This window comes from Geotrypetes seraphini, chromosome 5 (assembly GCF_902459505.1).
Source record: "Geotrypetes seraphini chromosome 5, aGeoSer1.1, whole genome shotgun sequence".
Lineage (NCBI taxonomy): Eukaryota > Metazoa > Chordata > Amphibia > Gymnophiona > Dermophiidae > Geotrypetes > Geotrypetes seraphini.
This window is the reverse complement of record NC_047088.1, coordinates 232214764-232235628: the sequence shown is the minus strand read 5'-3', so window position 1 is coordinate 232235628 and position 20865 is coordinate 232214764. Positions and strand designations below refer to the sequence as shown.

The 20865-nt window shown below is 40.7% G+C and overlaps 1 protein-coding gene across 1 annotated transcript in view; it reads right to left on the bottom strand.

The window, feature by feature from the left end:
- LRP1B (LDL receptor related protein 1B) overlaps positions 1-20865 on the bottom strand; it is a 1445547-nt gene that overhangs the window by 194970 nt on the left and 1229712 nt on the right. The window contains exons 69-71 of the mRNA XM_033944130.1: positions 16976-17108; positions 11334-11459; positions 1176-1298 (exon numbers count right to left, since the gene is read on the bottom strand). Coding sequence (XP_033800021.1) covers positions 1176-1298; positions 11334-11459; positions 16976-17108 — 382 coding nt within the window. The remainder of the gene's footprint in view (positions 1-1175; positions 1299-11333; positions 11460-16975; positions 17109-20865) is intronic.

The following is a 20865-nucleotide window of genomic DNA, read 5'->3' as shown; positions in this document are numbered from 1 at the left end:
TGGACGTGTTAGCATTTAGCATGCGCTAATTCAATTAGCGCACGCTAATCGGTTAGCGCATCTTAGTAAAAGAGGGGGGTAGGGGACACTCAATGAAGTTACATGGAAATACTTTTAAAACAAACAGGAGGAATTTTTTTTCACTCAACAAGTAGTTAAGTTCCAGAACTCGTTGCCAGAGGGTGTGGTAACGGCTGTTAGCATATCTGGGTTTAAAAAAAAGTTTGGACAGGTTCTTGGAAGAAAAGTCCATAATCTGCTACTGAGACAGACATGGGGGAAGCCACTGTTGTCCCCAGGATTGGCAACACTGAATGCTGATATTATTTGGGTTTCTGCCAGGTACTTGTGACTTGGGTTTGGCCATTGTTGGAAGAAGGATTCTGGGCTAGATGGGCCATTGGTCTGACCCAGGAGAGGTATCAGGTTCCACCTCTGTTCCTGTCCCCCAGCATTATAAAGTACACGCTATTATGTCATGGTATATACTTTTCAACTAGATGATGTTCTGTAAGAAAACCTTTACATTGTATGTAGCCATATACATATAAATGATTAAAATACTTTATAATTATCCCATACTCGTATGTCTTGATTTGCAGCTATTCAGGGTTTTCCCTTGAGCACATCTCCTCCAAATCATTTAGCTCAGTCACACAGGGAGAGACCTCAATGAAGGTACACATACCAGGGTTCTTAGGTGAATCCCACAATTGTGGGATCTAAACTCAGCTATTAGCCACTGACATGGAGTGAAAGAGTACCTTACTGGTAAGAGTAGTAGACTGAGAACTAGGCCGCCCAATGTACTTGTGTGCCTAGAGGCCCTCGAAGAATGAATCCTGCCCTGCGACCTGAATCTGAATTTACACGACTTCAATGGCTTTCAGTTTTGCAGGCAATATATAAGAAAATTAAATAAATTGCATGATGACTGGAGTCCCCTGCCTCAGGGAATAAGAGCGCTATCTTTATAAAATCACCAGCCCCTAATTTACATATTTATATCTGCCTTTTCAGCCAATGTGGCGTATATATCATGTAAATACCAGATGGACTACAGACGCAGAAGCTTGAAGCAGGCCCTCCATTTGAGAGAATACCGAGTTAAATACATAGAAATAAAGATTGGTCTTGTCAAGTTGCAAAGTTGTTAGAAAGGATAATTTACCTACCACAGTGATCTTCATCTGAAAGATCGCCACAATCATTTATCTCATTGCAAAGCTGTTCAGGTCGCAAGCACACCCGATTATTCTTACACCTGAAAGGCCTTGTCGGTGGGCATGGAAATTTTGCTTCAGAAACAGAATAACAAGCATATTTCAGTTAATCGAATATTACTAGGTATTTGCATATCTATCTTTAAATGTTTTCATCATCCTTCTATGCTAGACCAGTTCTTCAAGTAGATATTCTAAAACTAAGGGCTTTTTAAAAAAAGCTGCAGTAGAGATTTCTACTGTGGGCCACTGAGGTACATGTTCCGACGCTCAAAGGAATTCTACGAGGGTCGGAGCATTTACCTCGCTGGCTTGCAGTAGAAACCTCTACCACAGCTTTGTAAAAGCCAAGTTTCAAGTTTTATTAAAATTTGACAAAACAAACTGACAAGTTGAAACAAAAGGAAGGGGAAGTGAACTACAATTCTGATACGACAGTAGAACATTAAAGGTAAGTACAATAGGTTAGGGAAAAAGTTGGAAGCTCTTCAAAAGAATTGAAATCCCTATATTTACCCCCTCTTTTACTATGATGCGCTGATTAGCGCATGCTAATCAAATTATCGTGTGCTAAATGCTAATGCGTCCATAGACTAACATGCACGTGTTAGTGTTTAGTGCGTGCTAAATCGATTAGTGTGCACTAATTGGTTAGCACACCTTGGTAAAAGAGGGCCTAAGGTGCGCTATGCTTTTTAGCGTGCGATAAATATTAGCGCATGCTAAACACGCGCTAAACGCTAATGTGTGCATGTTATCCTATGGACGCGTTAGAGGTTAGCGCACATGTTGATTTAGCATGCGCTAAATCCACGCTAAAACGCTTAGCACACCTTTGTAAAAGAGGGTCTAAGGTACGTTAACCGATTAGCATGTGCTAAATGCTAATACATCCATAGACTAACATGCACATGTTAGCATTTGGCGCGCTAAATCAATTAGTGCGCGCTAATCTATTAGCGCACCTTAGTAAAAGAGGGCCTTAGATTTTAAAGATCAAAAGCATCCTTGAAGAGGATACTTGTCAGCATACTTTTAAACCCAGCGTAAGTATGGAGAAAAACAAGTTCTTGCTGCGGGGAGCAAGAGATATCATTACATTACATTAGTGATTTTTATTCCGCCATTACCTTGCGGTTCAAGGCAGATTACAGAAGAGGATTTCTGGACATGTCTAGAGGTGTTACAGAGTAGAGCGGATTGCTTCAGAGAATTGAAATGTTTCATACGGTGTTAGTTAGCCTTCATGAATTTCTTGAATAGCAGGGTTTTTATTTCTTTCTATAACTTTTTGACAATTGAACTAAATATATTCTTCTCTTATATGTTTGATAGGCTATCCTCTTTGTTGAAATTTCAGTGCCATAGTAGTAGCCTGATTTTCAAGCTCAGATGATAAAGTACATAACAGTTTTAGACCCTCTTTTACTAAGGCCCTCTTTTACAAAAATGCGCTAAGCATTTTAGTGCGCACTAAATCAATGTGTGCGCTAACTGCTAACGCTTCCATAGGATAACATTCATGCATTAGAGTTTAGCGTGTGATTAGCGCATGCTAATATTTACTATGCGCTACAAAGCATAGCATACCTTAGTAAAAGAGGGGGTAAGGCATGCTAATCGTTTTAGCGTGCATTTAGCGCACACTAAACCAATGCATGCACTAACTACTAACTCCTCCATAGGATAACATGCATGCGTTAGCATTTAGTGCGTGATTAGCACGCGCTAATATTTATCGCGCGTTAAAAAGCATAGTGCGCCTTAGTAAAAGAGGGGATTAGTTGTAAAAATTGACTATACAGCAAATTCTTTTTAAACTGCACCTGATGGAAACTTGAGTAATGTAAATAGATATTCTTTTTCTGTAGGTTTTCTCTAGATTGTGGTAATAAATTTATAACAATCTTTCTTAATAAGGATATCTAGGAAGGAAATTTGTCTAAAATTGTATTCCATCTTAAATGTCAAATTGTTATCACATGAATTTAACCATGCCAGAAAGAGATTCAACCTGGTCTCACTACCTTTCCATAACATAAATATATCATCAATATATCTCTTTTACATAATCTAACTTCACCAATAAAGTCATGTTCTGACAAAAATCTTTCTTCAAAATTAGTGACGTAGAGATTGGCTATATTACGAGCCATAGAGGCCCCCACTGCAGTTCCATTAATTTGTAAATAGAATTTACATCAAAACTGAAGTAATTCTGGGTAAGCGCTATGGTGGCCTATGCAATAATAAATCTGTTTGGTATCTGGGTGTTTGTATGCCTGTTATGTAGGGTCTCTTCTATAATTTTAATAACTTCAGTCTGAGGAATATTAGTATATAAAGATTCTATGTCTAAAGTGACAAGATATAATTCCTCAAGGTCATCAAAATCTTCAAGGATGTTGATCACGCACATAGGATTTTAGCACGTGTCTTCAAGTTTTTGGTGGTCTTTATAAATTGTTAATCCTTTTATCAATGTGTCTTATGGTTTGTGCTTAGAAGGCAGTCATGAAAATTTCCATTTAAATAATAAGCCTCAAAGTCCAATGTACCTGTACTCCAGAGGGACATAGCTCTCTATAAGGAGTTAGTTACAATCACTGGCTTACTTCCGGAAAAACACCAGAGAAAAAAAAAATATTTAGGTGCATAGTATCGAATCCTTGGATGTCAAATGAAATGCTGGAGAATATTTGGATGTTGTGACTTTACCAGCCTGGAAACAGCAACTTTTGAATGGCATAATGGAAGACTGCTCCGAAGCTAAGCTCCAGGCTGAGTATTTGTAACCTTTTGCTATGAGAAATGTTTGTGCTGAGAAGGCAGAACGAGGAACAATTATATACCTGGTTTTTGAACCAGATAATTTTTCTCCTAAGTAAAGGAGGTTTCTTCTCTTTCCTCTGTTAAATCTTATTTCCTCTTCCTGCATTTTTGTTTAAAATACTGTGTTTTAGGTAATATAGAGCCTATATTTCTGGTGCCTGTGGCTCAGGGTGACTAAAGTAGGGAAAATCCTGTTATAAATCCTGTGTTTTAGGGTAGCACTGATAGAACCTGCAGTTTTGTTTAAAATACTGTGTTTTAGGTGGTATAGAGCCTATATTTCTGCCTTACTAGTAGTCTTACTTATAGTCCCACCAACCCCAGGGACCACTATTCATATATAGAGACCCATATAATCAGGATTACTCGAATCAAGTCACTTCACAACCAATCAAGATGACCTTTATTCTATGCAATCACTGTGGTGCTTTAATTCCAAGACATACTATTTGGAGGCTTAAGGCTTGCCCCATCTGTCTTCAACTTGCCAGTATTAAGGAGGAGCTCTGCAAACTTAAACAGGAATTGAATACAATTAAAGCAGCTTCCATCACTCCACAAAATCATACCAACTTACCACCTCTACCTCAAAGAATAAAACAGCCCAGGAATAAATGGGTCACAGTAGGCTCAGGAAGACTGCGACATGTAACACAGAAACATCCACCTTCACTTATATTACCTCTACAGAATTCCTTCGCTCCACTAGTGCACTGCGATACTCAAGAAAACAGAAGGGAGGTGGGACTGGAACCAATGAAGGAAACTCAAGAGAACAAGCGCACCCTAAGTACAAATAAAAAAGCCAAAAACAGAAAACTATTACTGTTGGGGGATTCCATCATCAGAGGCATTAACCTTGGAACACAGGGCGAGGAGACCAAAATAGTGAAATGTCTTCCAGGATCCTCAGCTACCAGGAGTTCCAGGCAAATACTGACTATAATTAAGGAAGAAACTAAGGATTTTAACACTGATGTTGTTATCCATCTGGGAACAAATGACCTGGCCAACAACTCCACACTTGCAGCACAGAAAGCTTTTCGGGAGCTTGGTGAGGGCGTGAAACCTTTTGTAAAGACTTTAGCTTTTTCTGAAATACTGCCTGCATATGGAAAAGGAGAGCAAAGAGTGAAAAACACAGAGGACTTTAATAGATGGCTCAGAGCCTGGTGTCATCAAGAAGGCTTCAGGTACATAGGAGGATGGGGAAATACATGGAAGGACAAGAAGCTATATTGCACTGATTACTACATATTACTACAGCAGGAAAAAGAAACCTTGCAGAGAAATTTAGACAATATTTTTCTAGGCATTTAAACTAGAAGGTGGGGGTGGTGTATGTACGAAGGACAATTATAGAGACCACCCCCGGCAAAAGAAAAGATGTGATAGTAGTAAAGGCTGCAACATAAGCAATATCAGCAACTCATTTCTTAGTATTGCAACGGAAAGTGAAACGACACAAAAATCCATACGAAAGAGGAGATTATCGCTGAAAAATAGCTGGAAAGCGATGACCACAAATGCTCGCAGTCTAAGCAACAAAGTTCATGATCTGCATGCCCTGATATTAGAGGCAGATCTAGATATTGTTGCTATCACAGAGACATGGTTCAGTGAATCACATGGATGGGATGCAAACATACCGGGATATAATCTTTTTAGGAAGGACAGAGATGGTCATAAAGGTGGAGGAGTAGCTCTCTATGTTAAGATCAATATCCAAGCGACCGAAATGCAAGGGACCTGGGGAGAGGAAGAAGCGATATGGATTGCTCTGAAAAGAGAAGATGGAACTTCTATCTACATGGGTGTAGTCTACAGACCTCCGACTCAATCGCAGCAAATTGATAAGGATCTGATTGTGGATATCCAAAAGTTTGGAAGGAAAGAGGAGGTTCTGCTGTTGGGAGATTTCAACCTGCCGGATGCGGACTGGAATGTTCCGTCTGCGGAATCGGAAAGAAGTAGGGAGATTGTGGATGCCTTTCAAGAGGCTCTGCTCAGACAAATGGTGACGGAACCCACAAGGGAAAAAGCGATATTGGATCTGGTCCTCACAAATGGAGAGAGTATCTCTAATGTTCAAGTGGGTGCTCACCTGGGTAGTAGCGATTATCAAACGGTCTGGTTTGATATAACGGCTAAAGTGGAGAGCGGCCGCACGATACTTAAAGTCCTAGATTTCAAACGTACGGACTTTAATGTAATGGGAAAGTACCTGAAGAAAGAGCTGTTAGGATGGGAGGACATAAGAGAAGTGGAAAGACAGTGGTCTAAGCTGAAAGGAGCGATAAAAATGGCTACGGACCTTTATGTGAAGAAAATCAATAAAAACAAGAGAAAAAGGAAGCCGATATGGTTCTCCAACCTAGTGGCTGAGAAAATAAAGGCGAAAGAGTTGGCGTTCATGAAATATAAAAAAACCCAAGAAGAGGAGAGCAGAAAGGACTACAGGGTGAAACTGAAAGAAGCCAAGAGAGAGATACGTTTGGCGAAGGCACAGGCGGAAGAACAAATGGCTAAAAATGTAAAAAAGGGAGATAAAATTTTTTTCAGATATATTAGTGAAAGGAGGAAGATAAAAAATGGAATTGCTAGGCTAAAAGATGCTGGGAACAAATATGTGGAGAGTGATGAGGAGAAAGCAAATGTGCTAAACAAATACTTCTGTTCTGTGTTCACAGAAGAAAATCCTGGAGAAGGACCGAGATTGTCTGGCAAAGTTACACGAGAAAATGGAGTAGATTCTGCACCATTCACGGAGGAGGGTGTTTATGAGCAACTTGAAAAACTGAAGGTGGACAAAGCGATGGGACCAGACGGGATCCATCCCAGGATACTAAGGGAGCTCAGAGAGGTTCTGGCGAGTCCTATTAAAGACTTGTTCAACAAATCTCTGGAGACGGGAGTGATTCCTGGGGATTGGAGGAGAGCGGATGTGGTCCCTATTCATAAAAGTGGTCACAGGGATGAAGCAGGAAACTACAGGCCGGTGAGCCTCACTTCAGTTGTTGGAAAAATAATGGAAGTGTTGCTGAAAGAAAGGATAGTGTATTTCCTTGAATCTAATGGGTTACAGGATCCGAGGCAACATGGCTTTACAAAAGGTAAATCGTGCCAAACGAACCTGATTGAATTTTTTGATTGGGTGACCAGAGAGCTGGATCGAGGACATATGCTAGATGTAATTTACTTGGATTTCAGCAAAGCCTTTGATACAGTTCCTCATAGGAGGCTGTTGAACAAACTTGAAGGGTTGAAGTTAGGACCCAAAGTGGTGAACTGGGTCAGAAACTGGCTGTCGGACAGACGCCAGAGGGTGGTGGTTAATGGAAGTCACTCGAAGGAAGGAAAGGTGACTAATGGAGTCCCTCAGGGTTCGGTGCTGGGGCCAATCCTGTTCAATATGTATGTAAGTGACATTGCTGAAGGGTTAGAAGGAAAAGTGTGCCTTTTTGCAGATGATACCAAGATTTGTAACAGAGTAGACACCGAAGAGGGAGTGGAGAATATGAAAAAGGATCTGCAAAAGTTAGAGGAATGGTCTAATGCCTGGCAACTAAAATTCAATGCAAAGAAATGCAGAGTAATGCATTTGGAGATTAATAATAGGAAGGAACCGTATATGCTGGGAGGAGAGAAGCTGATATGCACGGACGGGGAGAGGGACCTTGGGGTGATAGTGTCCGAAGATCTAAAGGCAAAAAAACAGTGTGACAAGGCAGTGGCTGCTGCCATAAGGATGCTGGACTGTATAAAGAGAGGCGTAGCCAGTAGAAGGAAGAAAGGGTTGATGCCCCTGTACAGGTCATTGGTGAGGCCCCACTTGGAGTATTGTGTTCAGTTTTGGAGACCGTATCTGGCGAAAGACGTAAGAAGACTTGAGGCGGTCCAGAGGAGGGCGACGAAAATGATAGGAGGCTTGCGCCAGAAGACGTATGAGGAGAGACTGGAAGCCCTGAATATGTATACCCTAGAGGAAAGGAGAGACAGGGGAGATATGATTCAGACGTTCAAATACTTAAAGGGTATTAACGTAGAACAAAATCTTTTCCAGAGAAAGGAAAATGGTAAAACCAGAGGACATAATTTGAGGTTGAGGGGTGGTAGATTCAGGGGCAATGTTAGGAAATTCTACTTTACGGAGAGGGTGGTGGATGCCTGGAATGCGCTCCCGAGAGAGGTGGTGGAGAGTAAAACTGTGATTGAGTTCAAAGAAGCGTGGGATGAACACAGAAGATTTAGAATCAGAAAATAATATTAAATATTGATCTAGGCCAGTTACTGGGCAGACTTGCATGGTCTGTGTCTGTGTATGGCCGTTTGGTGGAGGATGGGCAGGGGAGGGCTTCAATGGCTGGGAGGGTGTAGATGGGCTGGAGTAAGTCTTAACAGAGATTTCGGCAGTTGGAACCTAAGCACAGTACCGGGTAAAGCTTTGGATTCTTGCCCAGAAATAGCTAAGAAGAAAAAAAAAAAATAAAAAAATTTAAATTGAATCAGGTTGGGCAGACTGGATGGACCATTCGGGTCTTTATCTGCCATCATCTACTATGTTACTATGTTACTATGTTACTATGGTGTTTTTCCGGAAGTAAGCCAGTGATTGTAACTAACTAACTATAAAAGACACCTAAGGATAGGCACCTCAGTTAGTAAATTGGCTTCAGTTATGAGCTTTAACAGCTCATAATTGAAAAAAAAAATAATAATTTCTTCTTAGGAGCTATTCTACAAAAGATAGGTGCCTATTGCATGGTGCCTTTTGACACCTAACATCAAAGTAGGAGTGTTTAGGTGTTTAGGAGACTTAGGCCCTCTTTTACTAAGGTGCGCTAAAACAACGCATGCGCTAACCGCTGGCGCGTCCATAGGATAACATGCACGTATTAGCGTTTAGTGCGTGATTAGCGTGCGCTAATATTTATCACATGCTAAAAAGCATAGCGCACCTTAGTAAAAGAGGGGGCTAGGCGCCATTAGACACAATTATCTAAAGCAGTGTTTTTCAACCTTTTTACACCTATGGACCGGCAGAAATAAAAGAATTATTCTGTGGACCGGCGTCGGTCCGTGGACCAGCATTTGAAGAACACTGGGCTAAGTCGTGGCCAGACCCCGCCCATCTCCACCCCAGACCCCGCCCCCATAATAGTACTAATTGCACCTTACACGTCCCGTGCCTCATCTGGAAGCCTTCCCTCTGGCGTTGCAACGTCAGAGAGAAGGCTTCCGGTTCAGGCGCAGGATTCCCGTAGGAGCCACTGCCCATGGCTTTGTGCACTGAATCAGTTAGGAAGAGGGAGCTGGCTCGAATATAACGCCGCATCGATCGTACTGTGGACCAGCGGTTGAAGAACAGTGTTTTGGGCCTGATGCACATGCTGGCCCTGTGGACCGGCAGGAAATTTCCGTGGACCGGCACTGGTCCATGGACCGGTGGTTGAAGAACACTGATCTAAAGGACTCAGGCACCCATAATGTAGGGTTTTAAAACTCTGGCCTATATTACAGGCACCTCAGTTTAAAGTTAGGCACTGCTAAGTGCAATTCCGTAATGGGCGCCTAAGTGTGATTGACATGCAATAAGCGCCTAAAGTTAGGTGCCTATCTTTTTAGGCGTCAATTACAGAATCTGGCCCTTAGCGACTTATGTACCTAATTTACCCCCCTCTTTTACTAAGGGCTCTTTTATTAAACTGCTCTAGCAGTTTTCTAGCGCGGGGAGCCACGCTGAATGGCCCGCGCTGCTCCCGACACTCATAGAGTTCCTATGAGCGTCGGGAGCAGCGCGGGCCATTCAGCGTGGCTCTCTGCGTTAAAAACTGCTAGCGCAGTTTAATAGAAGAGGGGGTAAGGTGCACTAGCTGATTTAGCGCGCACTCAATGCTAATACGTCCATAGAATATAATGGACGCGTTAGCATTTAATGCGTGCAAATATTTAGCATGCGCTAAATCGGCTAGCGCGCCTTAGTAAAAGGACCCCCTTAATGCAGGAACAATTTTACACAACAATTATGTATCTAGATTTGAAACACCAATCAATCCGTTAATTTCAGAGACTGCCTTGAGGAACAACTCCGCATAGTTTGGTTAAAAGTACACACCTTGCAGATCTCTACATGGCCTTTTAACCTGCCTGAAGAGAGGAATCTTCAGAGAGTTAACCTTAAGATATAAACTGCATTTGAAAGGGTGTGGAGCCCATTGACATCATTTATTGAGTCACAATAGTTGTCATGTACCTTTTCTTTTTATCTGTCCCCTTTACACATCCAGGGTGGGAGGGAGGGAGATGGGAAAACATTATAATTATTATTCATTATATCTATTTTATTAAAATTATACATGTGGTTTTATTTTCATTAGTTAAGGATGGGAGGGGGGGTGAAAATGTTTGTTTTTAAATATTTGTATATTTAAAGTGTTTTTGTTTGACTCATTTATGTTTAAATTCACTGTATTGCACTGTTAATAATTGAAAACTAATAAAGATTTACAAAAAACAACAACAAAAAAAAAACCTGGTATCTACAAAACTAAACAGTTTTGAAAGTTTATTTCTTAATTCTAGTGCAGGTGCCTCAGATATTGATTGAACTACTATTGGAAATATGTCTTGTGATTTTTTTGGTTTTTAGGCATTGCCTGGAATGTAAACTAATTTAATAGCAGAATAAGGAAACCTGATGATTTGAATGCGAGGCATCTGAGTTCTTGCCAGGGACTGATCTTTGCGACGGTGCGTTATCAGTTTTAGCGCACACAGAAGATTAGCACGCTCTAGCCGAAAATCTACTGCCTGCTTAAAAGGAGGCGACAGCGGCTAGCGCGCGGGGCAATTTAGCGCGCGCTATTCCGCACGTAAAAGCCTTAACGCACCTTCGTAAAAGGAGCCCTTAGTGTTTGACTGCACGGGAGAACTAGGGATGACATATTATTGTGGATTCAGTGAATGTTGTTCCATGAGTATAAATTGCTGTGTTATAAGTTTATTGTAAGACTGCTAGGTTTGATTTTATATGCTATTTTAGGGTAAAGAACAACCATGGGGATGACGATGGAGGACTTTTCCGGACTAGCACAAAACCGATTTCTTTTTTAGATCCTCGGTTCATCAAGTTGTTACGACTCGAGCGCGGGTCGATGGTACCTCCTAACAACATGTTTCATTTAAAGCTTCTACAAAGGGCAGAGAAAGAAAGAACAAGAATGGATAGTTTTAAAAATGAGCAGATCTTTTGAGAAGAAAATGGAGAAGAAATCGTACCGCATATTTCAGCAAGTTCATCAGAGTTATCTCCACAGTCATCTTCTCCATCACATAGCCAGGAATGTAGCTTGCAAAGTGTGTTATTGCACAAAAATTCATCTGTTCTGCATATATTCCCCCTTTCTTTAGAGAGGAAAAAAAAATTAGTGCTACGTTCTAATAATACAACACATTGAGCAATTAACATTTAATTAATCGTGTGAATGGCTCGTTTACAAAATCTGGTGCTATTAATGCCAAACACTGCATCGAACAGGGCTGCTACAATCCCAGCTGCTACATTTAAAGGTCGGCACATTGACAAGGCAGCAACAAATTAATGCTATATAGTGCAAGTTATGCATTATTACAAAAAAGCCCTATATGTTATAAATTCCTGGAAGAGAACTTTTTCCATTGATATCTACTCATGTAGGAAGTTTTCAAAAGTGTCTGGAAAGTGTTATAAGACAATTGCCAAACTTTAAGATGTGGTGTTATATCATCTAAAGTGCCTGCGGAGGTGCAATTTATATCAAAGGTAGGCACTGGAAACCAAGGACTGGAAAACCCTGGCCTACCTGTCCGGCGCGTACCTTTGGCAGAGGCGCAATTCTGTAACCGGCACCTTTACCTGATTAACACACGATCAGCGGCTAAAACTTCACTGGCTTCCAATTATTTCTAGATTCTATTTCAAATGTGCTTGCTTTACATTTAAGATCTTGTATGGCATTTTTCCTTCTTTCCTTCCTCTAATTTGGAATTCTACAAGATCTGAGATTACCAGACCTACTCAAAAACTTTAATTATCCTTTCCTACGCTGAAAGAGTAGGGAAGTCTCTTCTTTTCAAAATTACTGAGCTCTGGAATAATTTTCCTGTCCAGTTGCATGATCTGGGCTCTCTCCAATCATTCCATAAACATATGAAAACTTGGCTTTTTTTCAAAATGGTGATCTTCGTTTCCTTCTATATTATCCCTATCCCTATTGTTTATTTGTTTGTTTTTAAATTTACTGTAAACTGTGTCGAGATCTATTCTTATAGAGAAGATGCGGTATATAAGCTTAAGATTTAGTTTAGTTTAGTAACAATGACGCCAGCTGCCTAGAAAAATGGTGCCTAACACCTGTCAATCAAATGTTGGCACCATTTGTAGAATCACTTCTAATATGATTTAGGTGCCAATAGGTATCATAGTACTAGGCCCTATTGCATGGCCCCTAATGGCGCATAACAGTAAAGTAGAGTGAAGCGTGACTTAGGCGCCACTAGGTGTGATTCTGTAAAGAATTTAGGCACTTATAAAGGACGCCTTTAAAACCTTGACCTACATTACAGGCGCCTCTATTTTACGTTAGGCACCGCAAAGTGCAATTCTGTAATGAGCGTCTAAGAATGATTTACGTGCGATAGGCATCATATTTATAGGTGTCTCCCTTATTATGTGTCAATTACAGAATCTGTCCCTTGGTGCTTCCTATTTATAAGGGGGTATGTGGTCCTGTGTTAACTCTGTTTCATCGATTTAGCATGCAATAATACGCCAGCTGGCAAACTCTTCCATTTCCACTCTTTGTTCATGTCACACCCTGATAGAAAAATTCAGCAACAGGCAAAGTATCACAAAACCACTTAGGAGGAAATTCTATAAGTGATACCTAAAGATAAGTGCCTACATAAACAGGTACCTAAAGTTAGATGCCTAAATTAATTAGTAAACAGTCTTCAATTATGAGCTTTAATAACTTCATAATCTAAAAAAAATAAAAAATAATTGGGAGATAGGCACCTAGGACCTGATTCTATATAGGGCTATCTTCTCAGTCACTGCCCCAACTCTATGGAATATCCTTCCGTTGGATCTTAGGCTAGAAACATCCCTTGAAAAGTTCAAGTCTAAACTTCAAAAATTTAATTTAAAGACGCCTACTCATTCTGACTTTCTTCTTTTCAATAAAAGCCCTAACAGCTTCTATGCAGTCGGCATTACAGAATTGAAATGTTTCTTTCAAAGCGACCCCTACCCTATCCTAGTGTACTAAGCCCTCCCTCTCTTCCCTCCCTTTTATGATTTAATTTTCTCATTGTACTTAATCCTTTTGGTACCAGAAAGTCTGCATGTTTTGTCGCTCCCTCTATTTTTTTATTTTTAACTTTTTATTTTATTTTTAATAATATTTGATAATTGTAAACCATTTAGGTATGTTTTTGATAAACGGTATATTAAAGATTAATCCCCTTTTACTAAGGTGCGCTAACCAATTAGCACACGCTAATCGAAATAGCATGCTAATCGAATTAGTGCATGCTAAACACTAACGCGCCCATAGACTAACATACACGCATTAGCGTTTAGAGTTTACGCTAATCGGTTAGCGCACCTAAGTAAAAGAGGGCCAAAATAAACTTGGAAACTTGGACGCACGATCTCAGCAGCCACCTAAGCAGCTTTAGAGAACTGCACATAGGAAGGGTTTTAGGTATCTGGCCAATTGGAGTCTTAGGACCCTACCACTGTAGTCCAGAATGTACTGGGAAGGAGGCCTCCGATTGGCCAAGGTGCCTAAGGCCCCTGCTATGGGAGCAGCCTTAGACATCTGAGCCATAGGGTCTTAGGCTCCTCCACAGTGCATTCAAGAATGTATCAGGAAGGGGAAGGCCTGCCAATTTCCAGTGGTGGGCCTGTGGGCTGGAGGGTGTATGACTCCTTCCAGCCGGACTTTCTGTTTACAAGGTACGGGGGGAGGTGAGTTGTGAGGTGGTGGTCTACCCTTTAAGGGAATTGCTGGGTGGAGGGGTGGTCAGTTACCGGTTGGGGGGCTGTTTCGGGGGGGGGGGGTTCTGTCAGGAAGGAGTGGGCATCCCTCCTGCCTACTGTGGTTGGGAGGGGGTGTATTTTCGAGGGTTCTGGTAGGAGGAACTGGGCACTCCTCCTGCCGGGAGATGCTTTGAGCGGGGATGCTTTGGTGGGGGAGGGTGGAAGGAGGGAGTAGGCATCTCTCCTACCACCTGACTTTACAGGAGGGTGGGGGAGTGAGTTCTCTGCCGCGGCCACTAGCTGATTATGGCACTATGATTTTATGCCACGATCAGCATAACTGCTGCGTCTATTTGAAATGTAGACCAGCCCTAGGGAGACACGTAGATCCACCTTAGTTCAGCCAAAGTCACTTCTGGGTGAAACCACGCCCACACCTAGCCTTGGGTGAGCTTACATGTCCCCACGCATCTCCCTCAACCATAGCCCGGTGCTATGTTGTGCAAGGATTTGAACGCTAGCATCAGGCCCTTGAAGACACGACGTTTGGCTACGAGCAGGACCGTACCAGATATGTGACCTCATTTGCTATCTTATGGCATAAGGTGATAAATAGAAAATGTTAAACAGTTAAAATAGTTTTACTTCAATAATATGGATTTAGATTGCAATATATAAAACATGACTTTATGAAGACGTGAAGTCAATCCAAAAAGGATTGCTCATCAGTTTCTTTTGAAACTTTATACCGCTGGAAGTCACTTAAGTGTAAAGATATTATTGTGAAATATTGTACAGGTACATTTGCTGAAATTTGGCTTTTATTTTTTTAGGATATCTACTGGTTAAGTCATTGTGCTTGTTAGCACTTTAAGTAAAACTCAGATGTGCAGGCTGTTTCAAAATATAGCAACACATGATTCTTATGTCCCTTAAGATTATAGAGTTCTTGAAAATCATTTCTTTATCAGTGAGGAAGGGAGATCTTTTTCCTTGATCACACTTTCTTTACCTGCTGCACCATTACTAGAGAGTACATATGAATTATCGACAAGCAATATTTTCTGCTTGAATATCTGATCTGAGAAATGAAGCACTAAAGTGAAAGAATTAAGTAGCATTAGTTATAAAACTGCAACAGGCTCTTTTTTTGTAAGAACATAAGAATATCCTTACTTTTTAAATATAGGTCATGAAGATGTTACTTTAGCATCTTTCATACGCACTAGGGTTCTGCTAACTTACAGCCACTATAAACCTTTTGATATTCAAAGTAATTTAAGGATCAGTAGCCTCTCCTGCCCGCTTAAATTGATTACCAACATCTAAGTAGTGATATCCAGTGGCATTTAACCAGACAGTGCCACTGAATATCACCACAGACCACCCAACAAAAATGTTGGCAGGTCAGGAGTGGCATTAGGGAGGAGCCAGGGATTATGCAGGTGCCGGCAATTTTCAGTGCTGGGACCCATTTAGCTTAGCAGGTAATTTAGAACAGTGCAAAAGCTATCCTAAATAAACCTGCTCACCTATGTGGGCCCTGACACTGAATATTGGCCAGGATTTGAATAACTGTTTTCTATCTTGAAAGCCTCTCCCCCCCGATCCACTTTTCAGTCTCCAATGGCCACCCTCTCTCCTTCCCCCTATCCCCAGCCTGTGAAAATCAAAAACCTACCTCTTCCTGCTTAAGAACATAAGAACATAAGCAATGCCTCCGCTGGGTCAGACTCGAGGTCCATCATGCCCAGCAGTACGCTCACGCAGCGGCCCAACAGGTCCAGGACCTGCGCAGTAGCTCCCTATCTATACCCCTCTATCCCTTTTTCCAGCAGGAAATTGTCCAATCCTTTCTTGAACTCCAGTACCGTACTCTGTCCTATTACGTCATCTGGAAGCGCATTCCAGGTGTCCACCACACGCTGGGTAAATAAAAACTTCCTAGCATTTGTTTTGAATCTGTCCCCTTCCAATTTTTCCGAGTGCCCTCTTGTTCTTATATGTTTTGAAAGTTTGAAGAATCTATTCCTCTCTACTTTCTCTATACCCTTCATGATCTTGTAGGTCTCTATCATGTCTCCTCTGAGTCTTCGCTTTTCCAGGGAGAAGAGCCCCAGCCTCTCCAATCTTTCAGTGTATGTAAGGTTTTCCATGCCCTTAATCATTCGTGTTGCTCTCCTCTGGACCCTCTCAAGTATTGCCATATCCTTCTTAAGGTGCGGTGACCAATACTGAACACAGTACTCCAGGTGCGGGCGCACCATTGCCCGATATGAGCACCAAATCCAACTCTCCCCCCTCCCCCCACCCACGAGCTCTAGGTACACCTTGTGCTTAACTGATATCCCTAATGGTCCATGGAGGTTGTTGGGGGCAGGAGCGAAGGCTACTCACTCTGCCTCTTGCAGCTTCCTTTAGAAAATGGCTGCTGCAAGATTTTGTGGCAGCCATTTTTAGAAGCCAATTGCAAGGGGCAGCAGTGAAGGCTATGCATTCCTGCCCCCAATTACCCCCACGGACCACCTACCTATAATTCAAGGGGGCGGGGGGGACTTGGATTCTTGCTGGCTAGGGGCAGAGGGTTGGAGACCAGGTGGTTATGCGGGTCTTGGCCAATATTCAGTGGGGGATGAATAGCTATCTTATGCGGGCTCTGGCTGAATATCGGCAGGGACCCACATGGGCTCTGAAGGTCATCCCTACAGAAATTAGCAGCCAATATTCAGTGCTGATACCCAGATACAGTCCGGCACTAAATGCTGGGGACTAATCTAGCCAGAAATGGTTAGCATTTAATAAAAGGCTGACTGCTGATGGCTGAATATTAAGGAGAAAGAAATTAGAGAATGAAATACATAAAGGAAAAAAAAAAAAAAGCCAGATTATTTCTCACCTCTTTGACAGTTTTCTTCATCACTGCCATCCACACAGTCATGGATGCCATCACAGCACCATCTGATTGGAATACAGTGGGCCTTATTTTTGCATCGAAACTCGTCCTCTTTACATTCTGTCACACAATCCATCTAATTAAATAAAATGTAATTTGCAGTATTCAGTAAGATTTCTATACACAAGTGCCTCGCATCAGTATTTGTTTTAGTAGTTAACAAAATCATTGCGCTGAAAAGTCAAGCAGAAGGGCATTAGAAGTATGGACCCTTGCCTTGAGTACATTTTTTAAAAATTATAATTTTTCATATTAAAGTTCAAACTGAACAGTAAAGAATAAAGATAACACAGCCATAAACAATCAAATAACAAACCTTTTCTTCACTATATAATCTTTCTAGCCCAACATAATGGAGGAGTTACTTAAATATAATACATAATATTACAAAGAAAATATTAAACTCAGAATAAACTAAGCTACGCCTTCTTATGTGCTGTATTTACTTTTAACTCCAAATAGAGATCAGCAATTAATTTTCAACTTCATTATCCTTGCTCTGTTCCTGTTTACTTAGATATTGTTGCAAATGGGCAGGATCCCAAAATATAAATTATTTTTGGTGTAATTTAATAATACACTTGCAGGGAAACTTTAAGAAAAATACAACATTCAAAGCTAATACCTGAGATTTTAACTTAAGGAATTATTTTCTTCAATATTGTGTTGCCCTAGCAACATCAGGAAATATAGACACAACCTGGAGTATTTTTGACAGACGTTCAAAATACCAATATAAATAGTGTCCCATCTGCAATTAAACGCCAACCATGATCCCTTAACCTTTGCAAAAAGTTCTAACTCCTGTTTGTTTTAGCAAAAGTTAAAAGATTCTCTGACAATGTTTCAGAAGTTCTGTGGCAATTATTTCCTCTCTCTAAGAGATCCCACACCTTCTTGAATTCAGATACAGTCTCTGTCTCTACCACTTCTTTTGGGAGACTGTTCCACACATCTACCACCCTTTCTGTAAAAAGAAAGAGACTCGACTCATGCGCATTTACATCATGTAGGTATTTAAACGTCTCTCAAGAAAAAAACCAGAGTAATAACTAAATCAAAAAATTCAGAAGTTATATATATTACTCGCCAGAGGTGGGCTAAACACTCCCGATAAGCATTTCACATAAAAGGTGGAGAAAAAGCCTCAAAATTCAAATTAACAACAGTCCACAATCAAAACTTGATAAACATTCAATACTGCTTCATTTCTTATCATAGGCAAAAAAACTCCACCACCACTGAAATGAATTTATCAAAGGGTGAAAAAACCCATCCCTGTGTACAGGAAAAGAAAAAAACAAAACAGTTGACTTAGCTTTGGAAACATGGTCGAGAACACGTCATAGATGAAAACGTCTGGCCAGAGAAAATATTGGTGGCGCTCACTAGATGAACCTATCACAAACCAGCAGTATTGAATATCAAGTTTTGATTGTGGACTGTTGTTAATTTGAATTTTGAGGCTTTTTCTCCACCTTTTATGTGAAACGCTTATCGGGAGTGTTTAGCCCTCCTCTGGCGAGTAATATATATAACTTCTGAATTTTTTTATTTAAACGTCTCTACCATATCTCCCCTCTCCTACCTTTCCGCTAAAGTATACATATTGAGATCTTTAAGTCTGTCCCAATACACCTTATGACGAAGACCACATACCACTTTAGGAGCCTTCTTCTGGACTGACTCCATCCTTTTTATATCTTTTTGAAGGTGCAGCCTCCAGAATTGTACACAATATTCTAAATAAGGTCTCACCAGAGTCTTATTCAAAGGCATCAATACCTCCTTTTTCCTACTGCTATGAACACGAGTAGCCATAGGCTTTGCAGCTTAGTTTTGCAATGGTAAAAGTTCTCTGGAAACTCATGCATAAAGCAGGACAGATGGGCGGAACTAGGTGGGCCTGGAAGCGGGGCTAGGGGTCCAATTTTCCAAAAGGAAAATCTGGCAACCCTAAATTTGGCAGCTCTGCAGCAGTGAGTTGAGAACCAAGTAGTGGGGTAAACTGAAAAATATCAACATGCTTAGCTATCCTTCTGGTTTTGAGATGGGTAATTTACACATTTCTAGAAACCTGGAAAAAATTCAGAGAGTTGGCAATCCTGGCTCCTCAATCCTTAGCATATTTGACAGAGCCCCCCCTCCCCCTCCCATACTTCTGAGCCCAAGGCACATGCCTAATTTGCCTATGCCTTAATCCAGCTCTTAAATGACTAATGTGTCCACTGTCTCATCACCTCTATAGTAGAAATTTTTAGAAAATTTTAACGGGCTTCAGACATGCCATGTTTGTACGCCCACATTTTTTGGCGATACAAAATATTCTTAATGGCTATGACTGCGGGTAGGGGCTTGTCACTTAATCCAGCCCGATACTTGATCCCATTGAGGAACCAACAGATACTTAAGATAAGTCAAATTTTACTGCAAAATATTTTTATTGCAAATATTTATTGCAAATATTTATGAGGGCACCATGCACTTTAAAAATTAAAAATAAAAAGAAATATAAAAATACAAATGATTTTGGGCGAATGAAGAAGCCGCAGTCATAGCCATTAAGAATATTTTGTATCGCCAAAAAATGTGGGCGTACAAACATGGCATGTCTGAAGTCCGTTAAAAATTTCTAAAAATTTCTACTATAGAGGTGATGAGACAGTGGACACATTAGTCATTTAAGTATTGGATATAGAAAGGTGACTATTGTAGAAGAGGAGACTGCATTCTTTACTTAATCCAGCTCTGGCATAAAGAGTTGAAAATATGTGTGCATTGTTTTCCAATTTCATCTAAAATATGCTCCCAGGAATGGTTCACCTAAGTGCAGTTTAAAGAGCATTCACTGTGGAAAAAAAACACACACAATACACTTTTAGCTGCATGCTATCCTGGTAAATAGTTTTCTACCCACAGAAATGCTTTTTAAAAGTGCCCCATACCATGCTTTCTTTTTAATGCAAAGCAGACTTTCAGTTTTGTTTGTAATGCTAACTGAAAACCAGTTTCTCTCATTTGTCCTTTCTTGGGAACGATAGGAGGTAGTTAATAAGGCACACCCAGTTTACCACATTAGTCACTAACCTTAAGAACCTCAGTACTGCAGGATAGACTCCTGTGGTACATGAATAATGCAACATACTATAAACTTTGTAAGTTGTACTGTTCTTCAGAGAATCAGGCCAAAATATGCAACTGATGTTCTAATCTAGACAGAATTCTTAAAGGGGCTAGTGGTAAATACATGCACTCCTATTCCTAACCCCCAAACACAGAAGTCAATCCTGTCATTGAACCCCATTACCTATAACACTCCCACCCTCGAGACCCCAATCATTCCTGTTCCCTCAGGTGCTGGATTCAGAATTATGCCAGATGACTACTAGTGGTAGTCCTGCAGTACTACTGTAGGGATGAGCCAGCACATTTTGAACCCAGCACTAAATGGAGCAGGAATAACTTGGCTTTGGTCCTGCTCTCTTATTCTAGACGCCAGGGAATACCTGTAGGAATAAGAATGCTTTAGGGGTGATTAAGGTGTGTGTGGGGGGGAAGGAGCTCTTGATTTTTACCACTGACCCTTTTCAGAATTCCCTAAGGAGGATTGGGACATTTATTTGCAGCCTGATGCTACAGTAAAAAAAATAAAAAATAATAAAAAAAAATATATATATAATAATACCAGTTTTGAGTAATAATGCAGCTTGAGGACTTTATTGTAAGCAGCACTGTTTGATTTATATAATAATGAGGTGTTTTGCATAATGGCATGCTTATCATGATATTACTATGAATTCCATGGTAACTTAAAGCATTAAAATAATAAAATC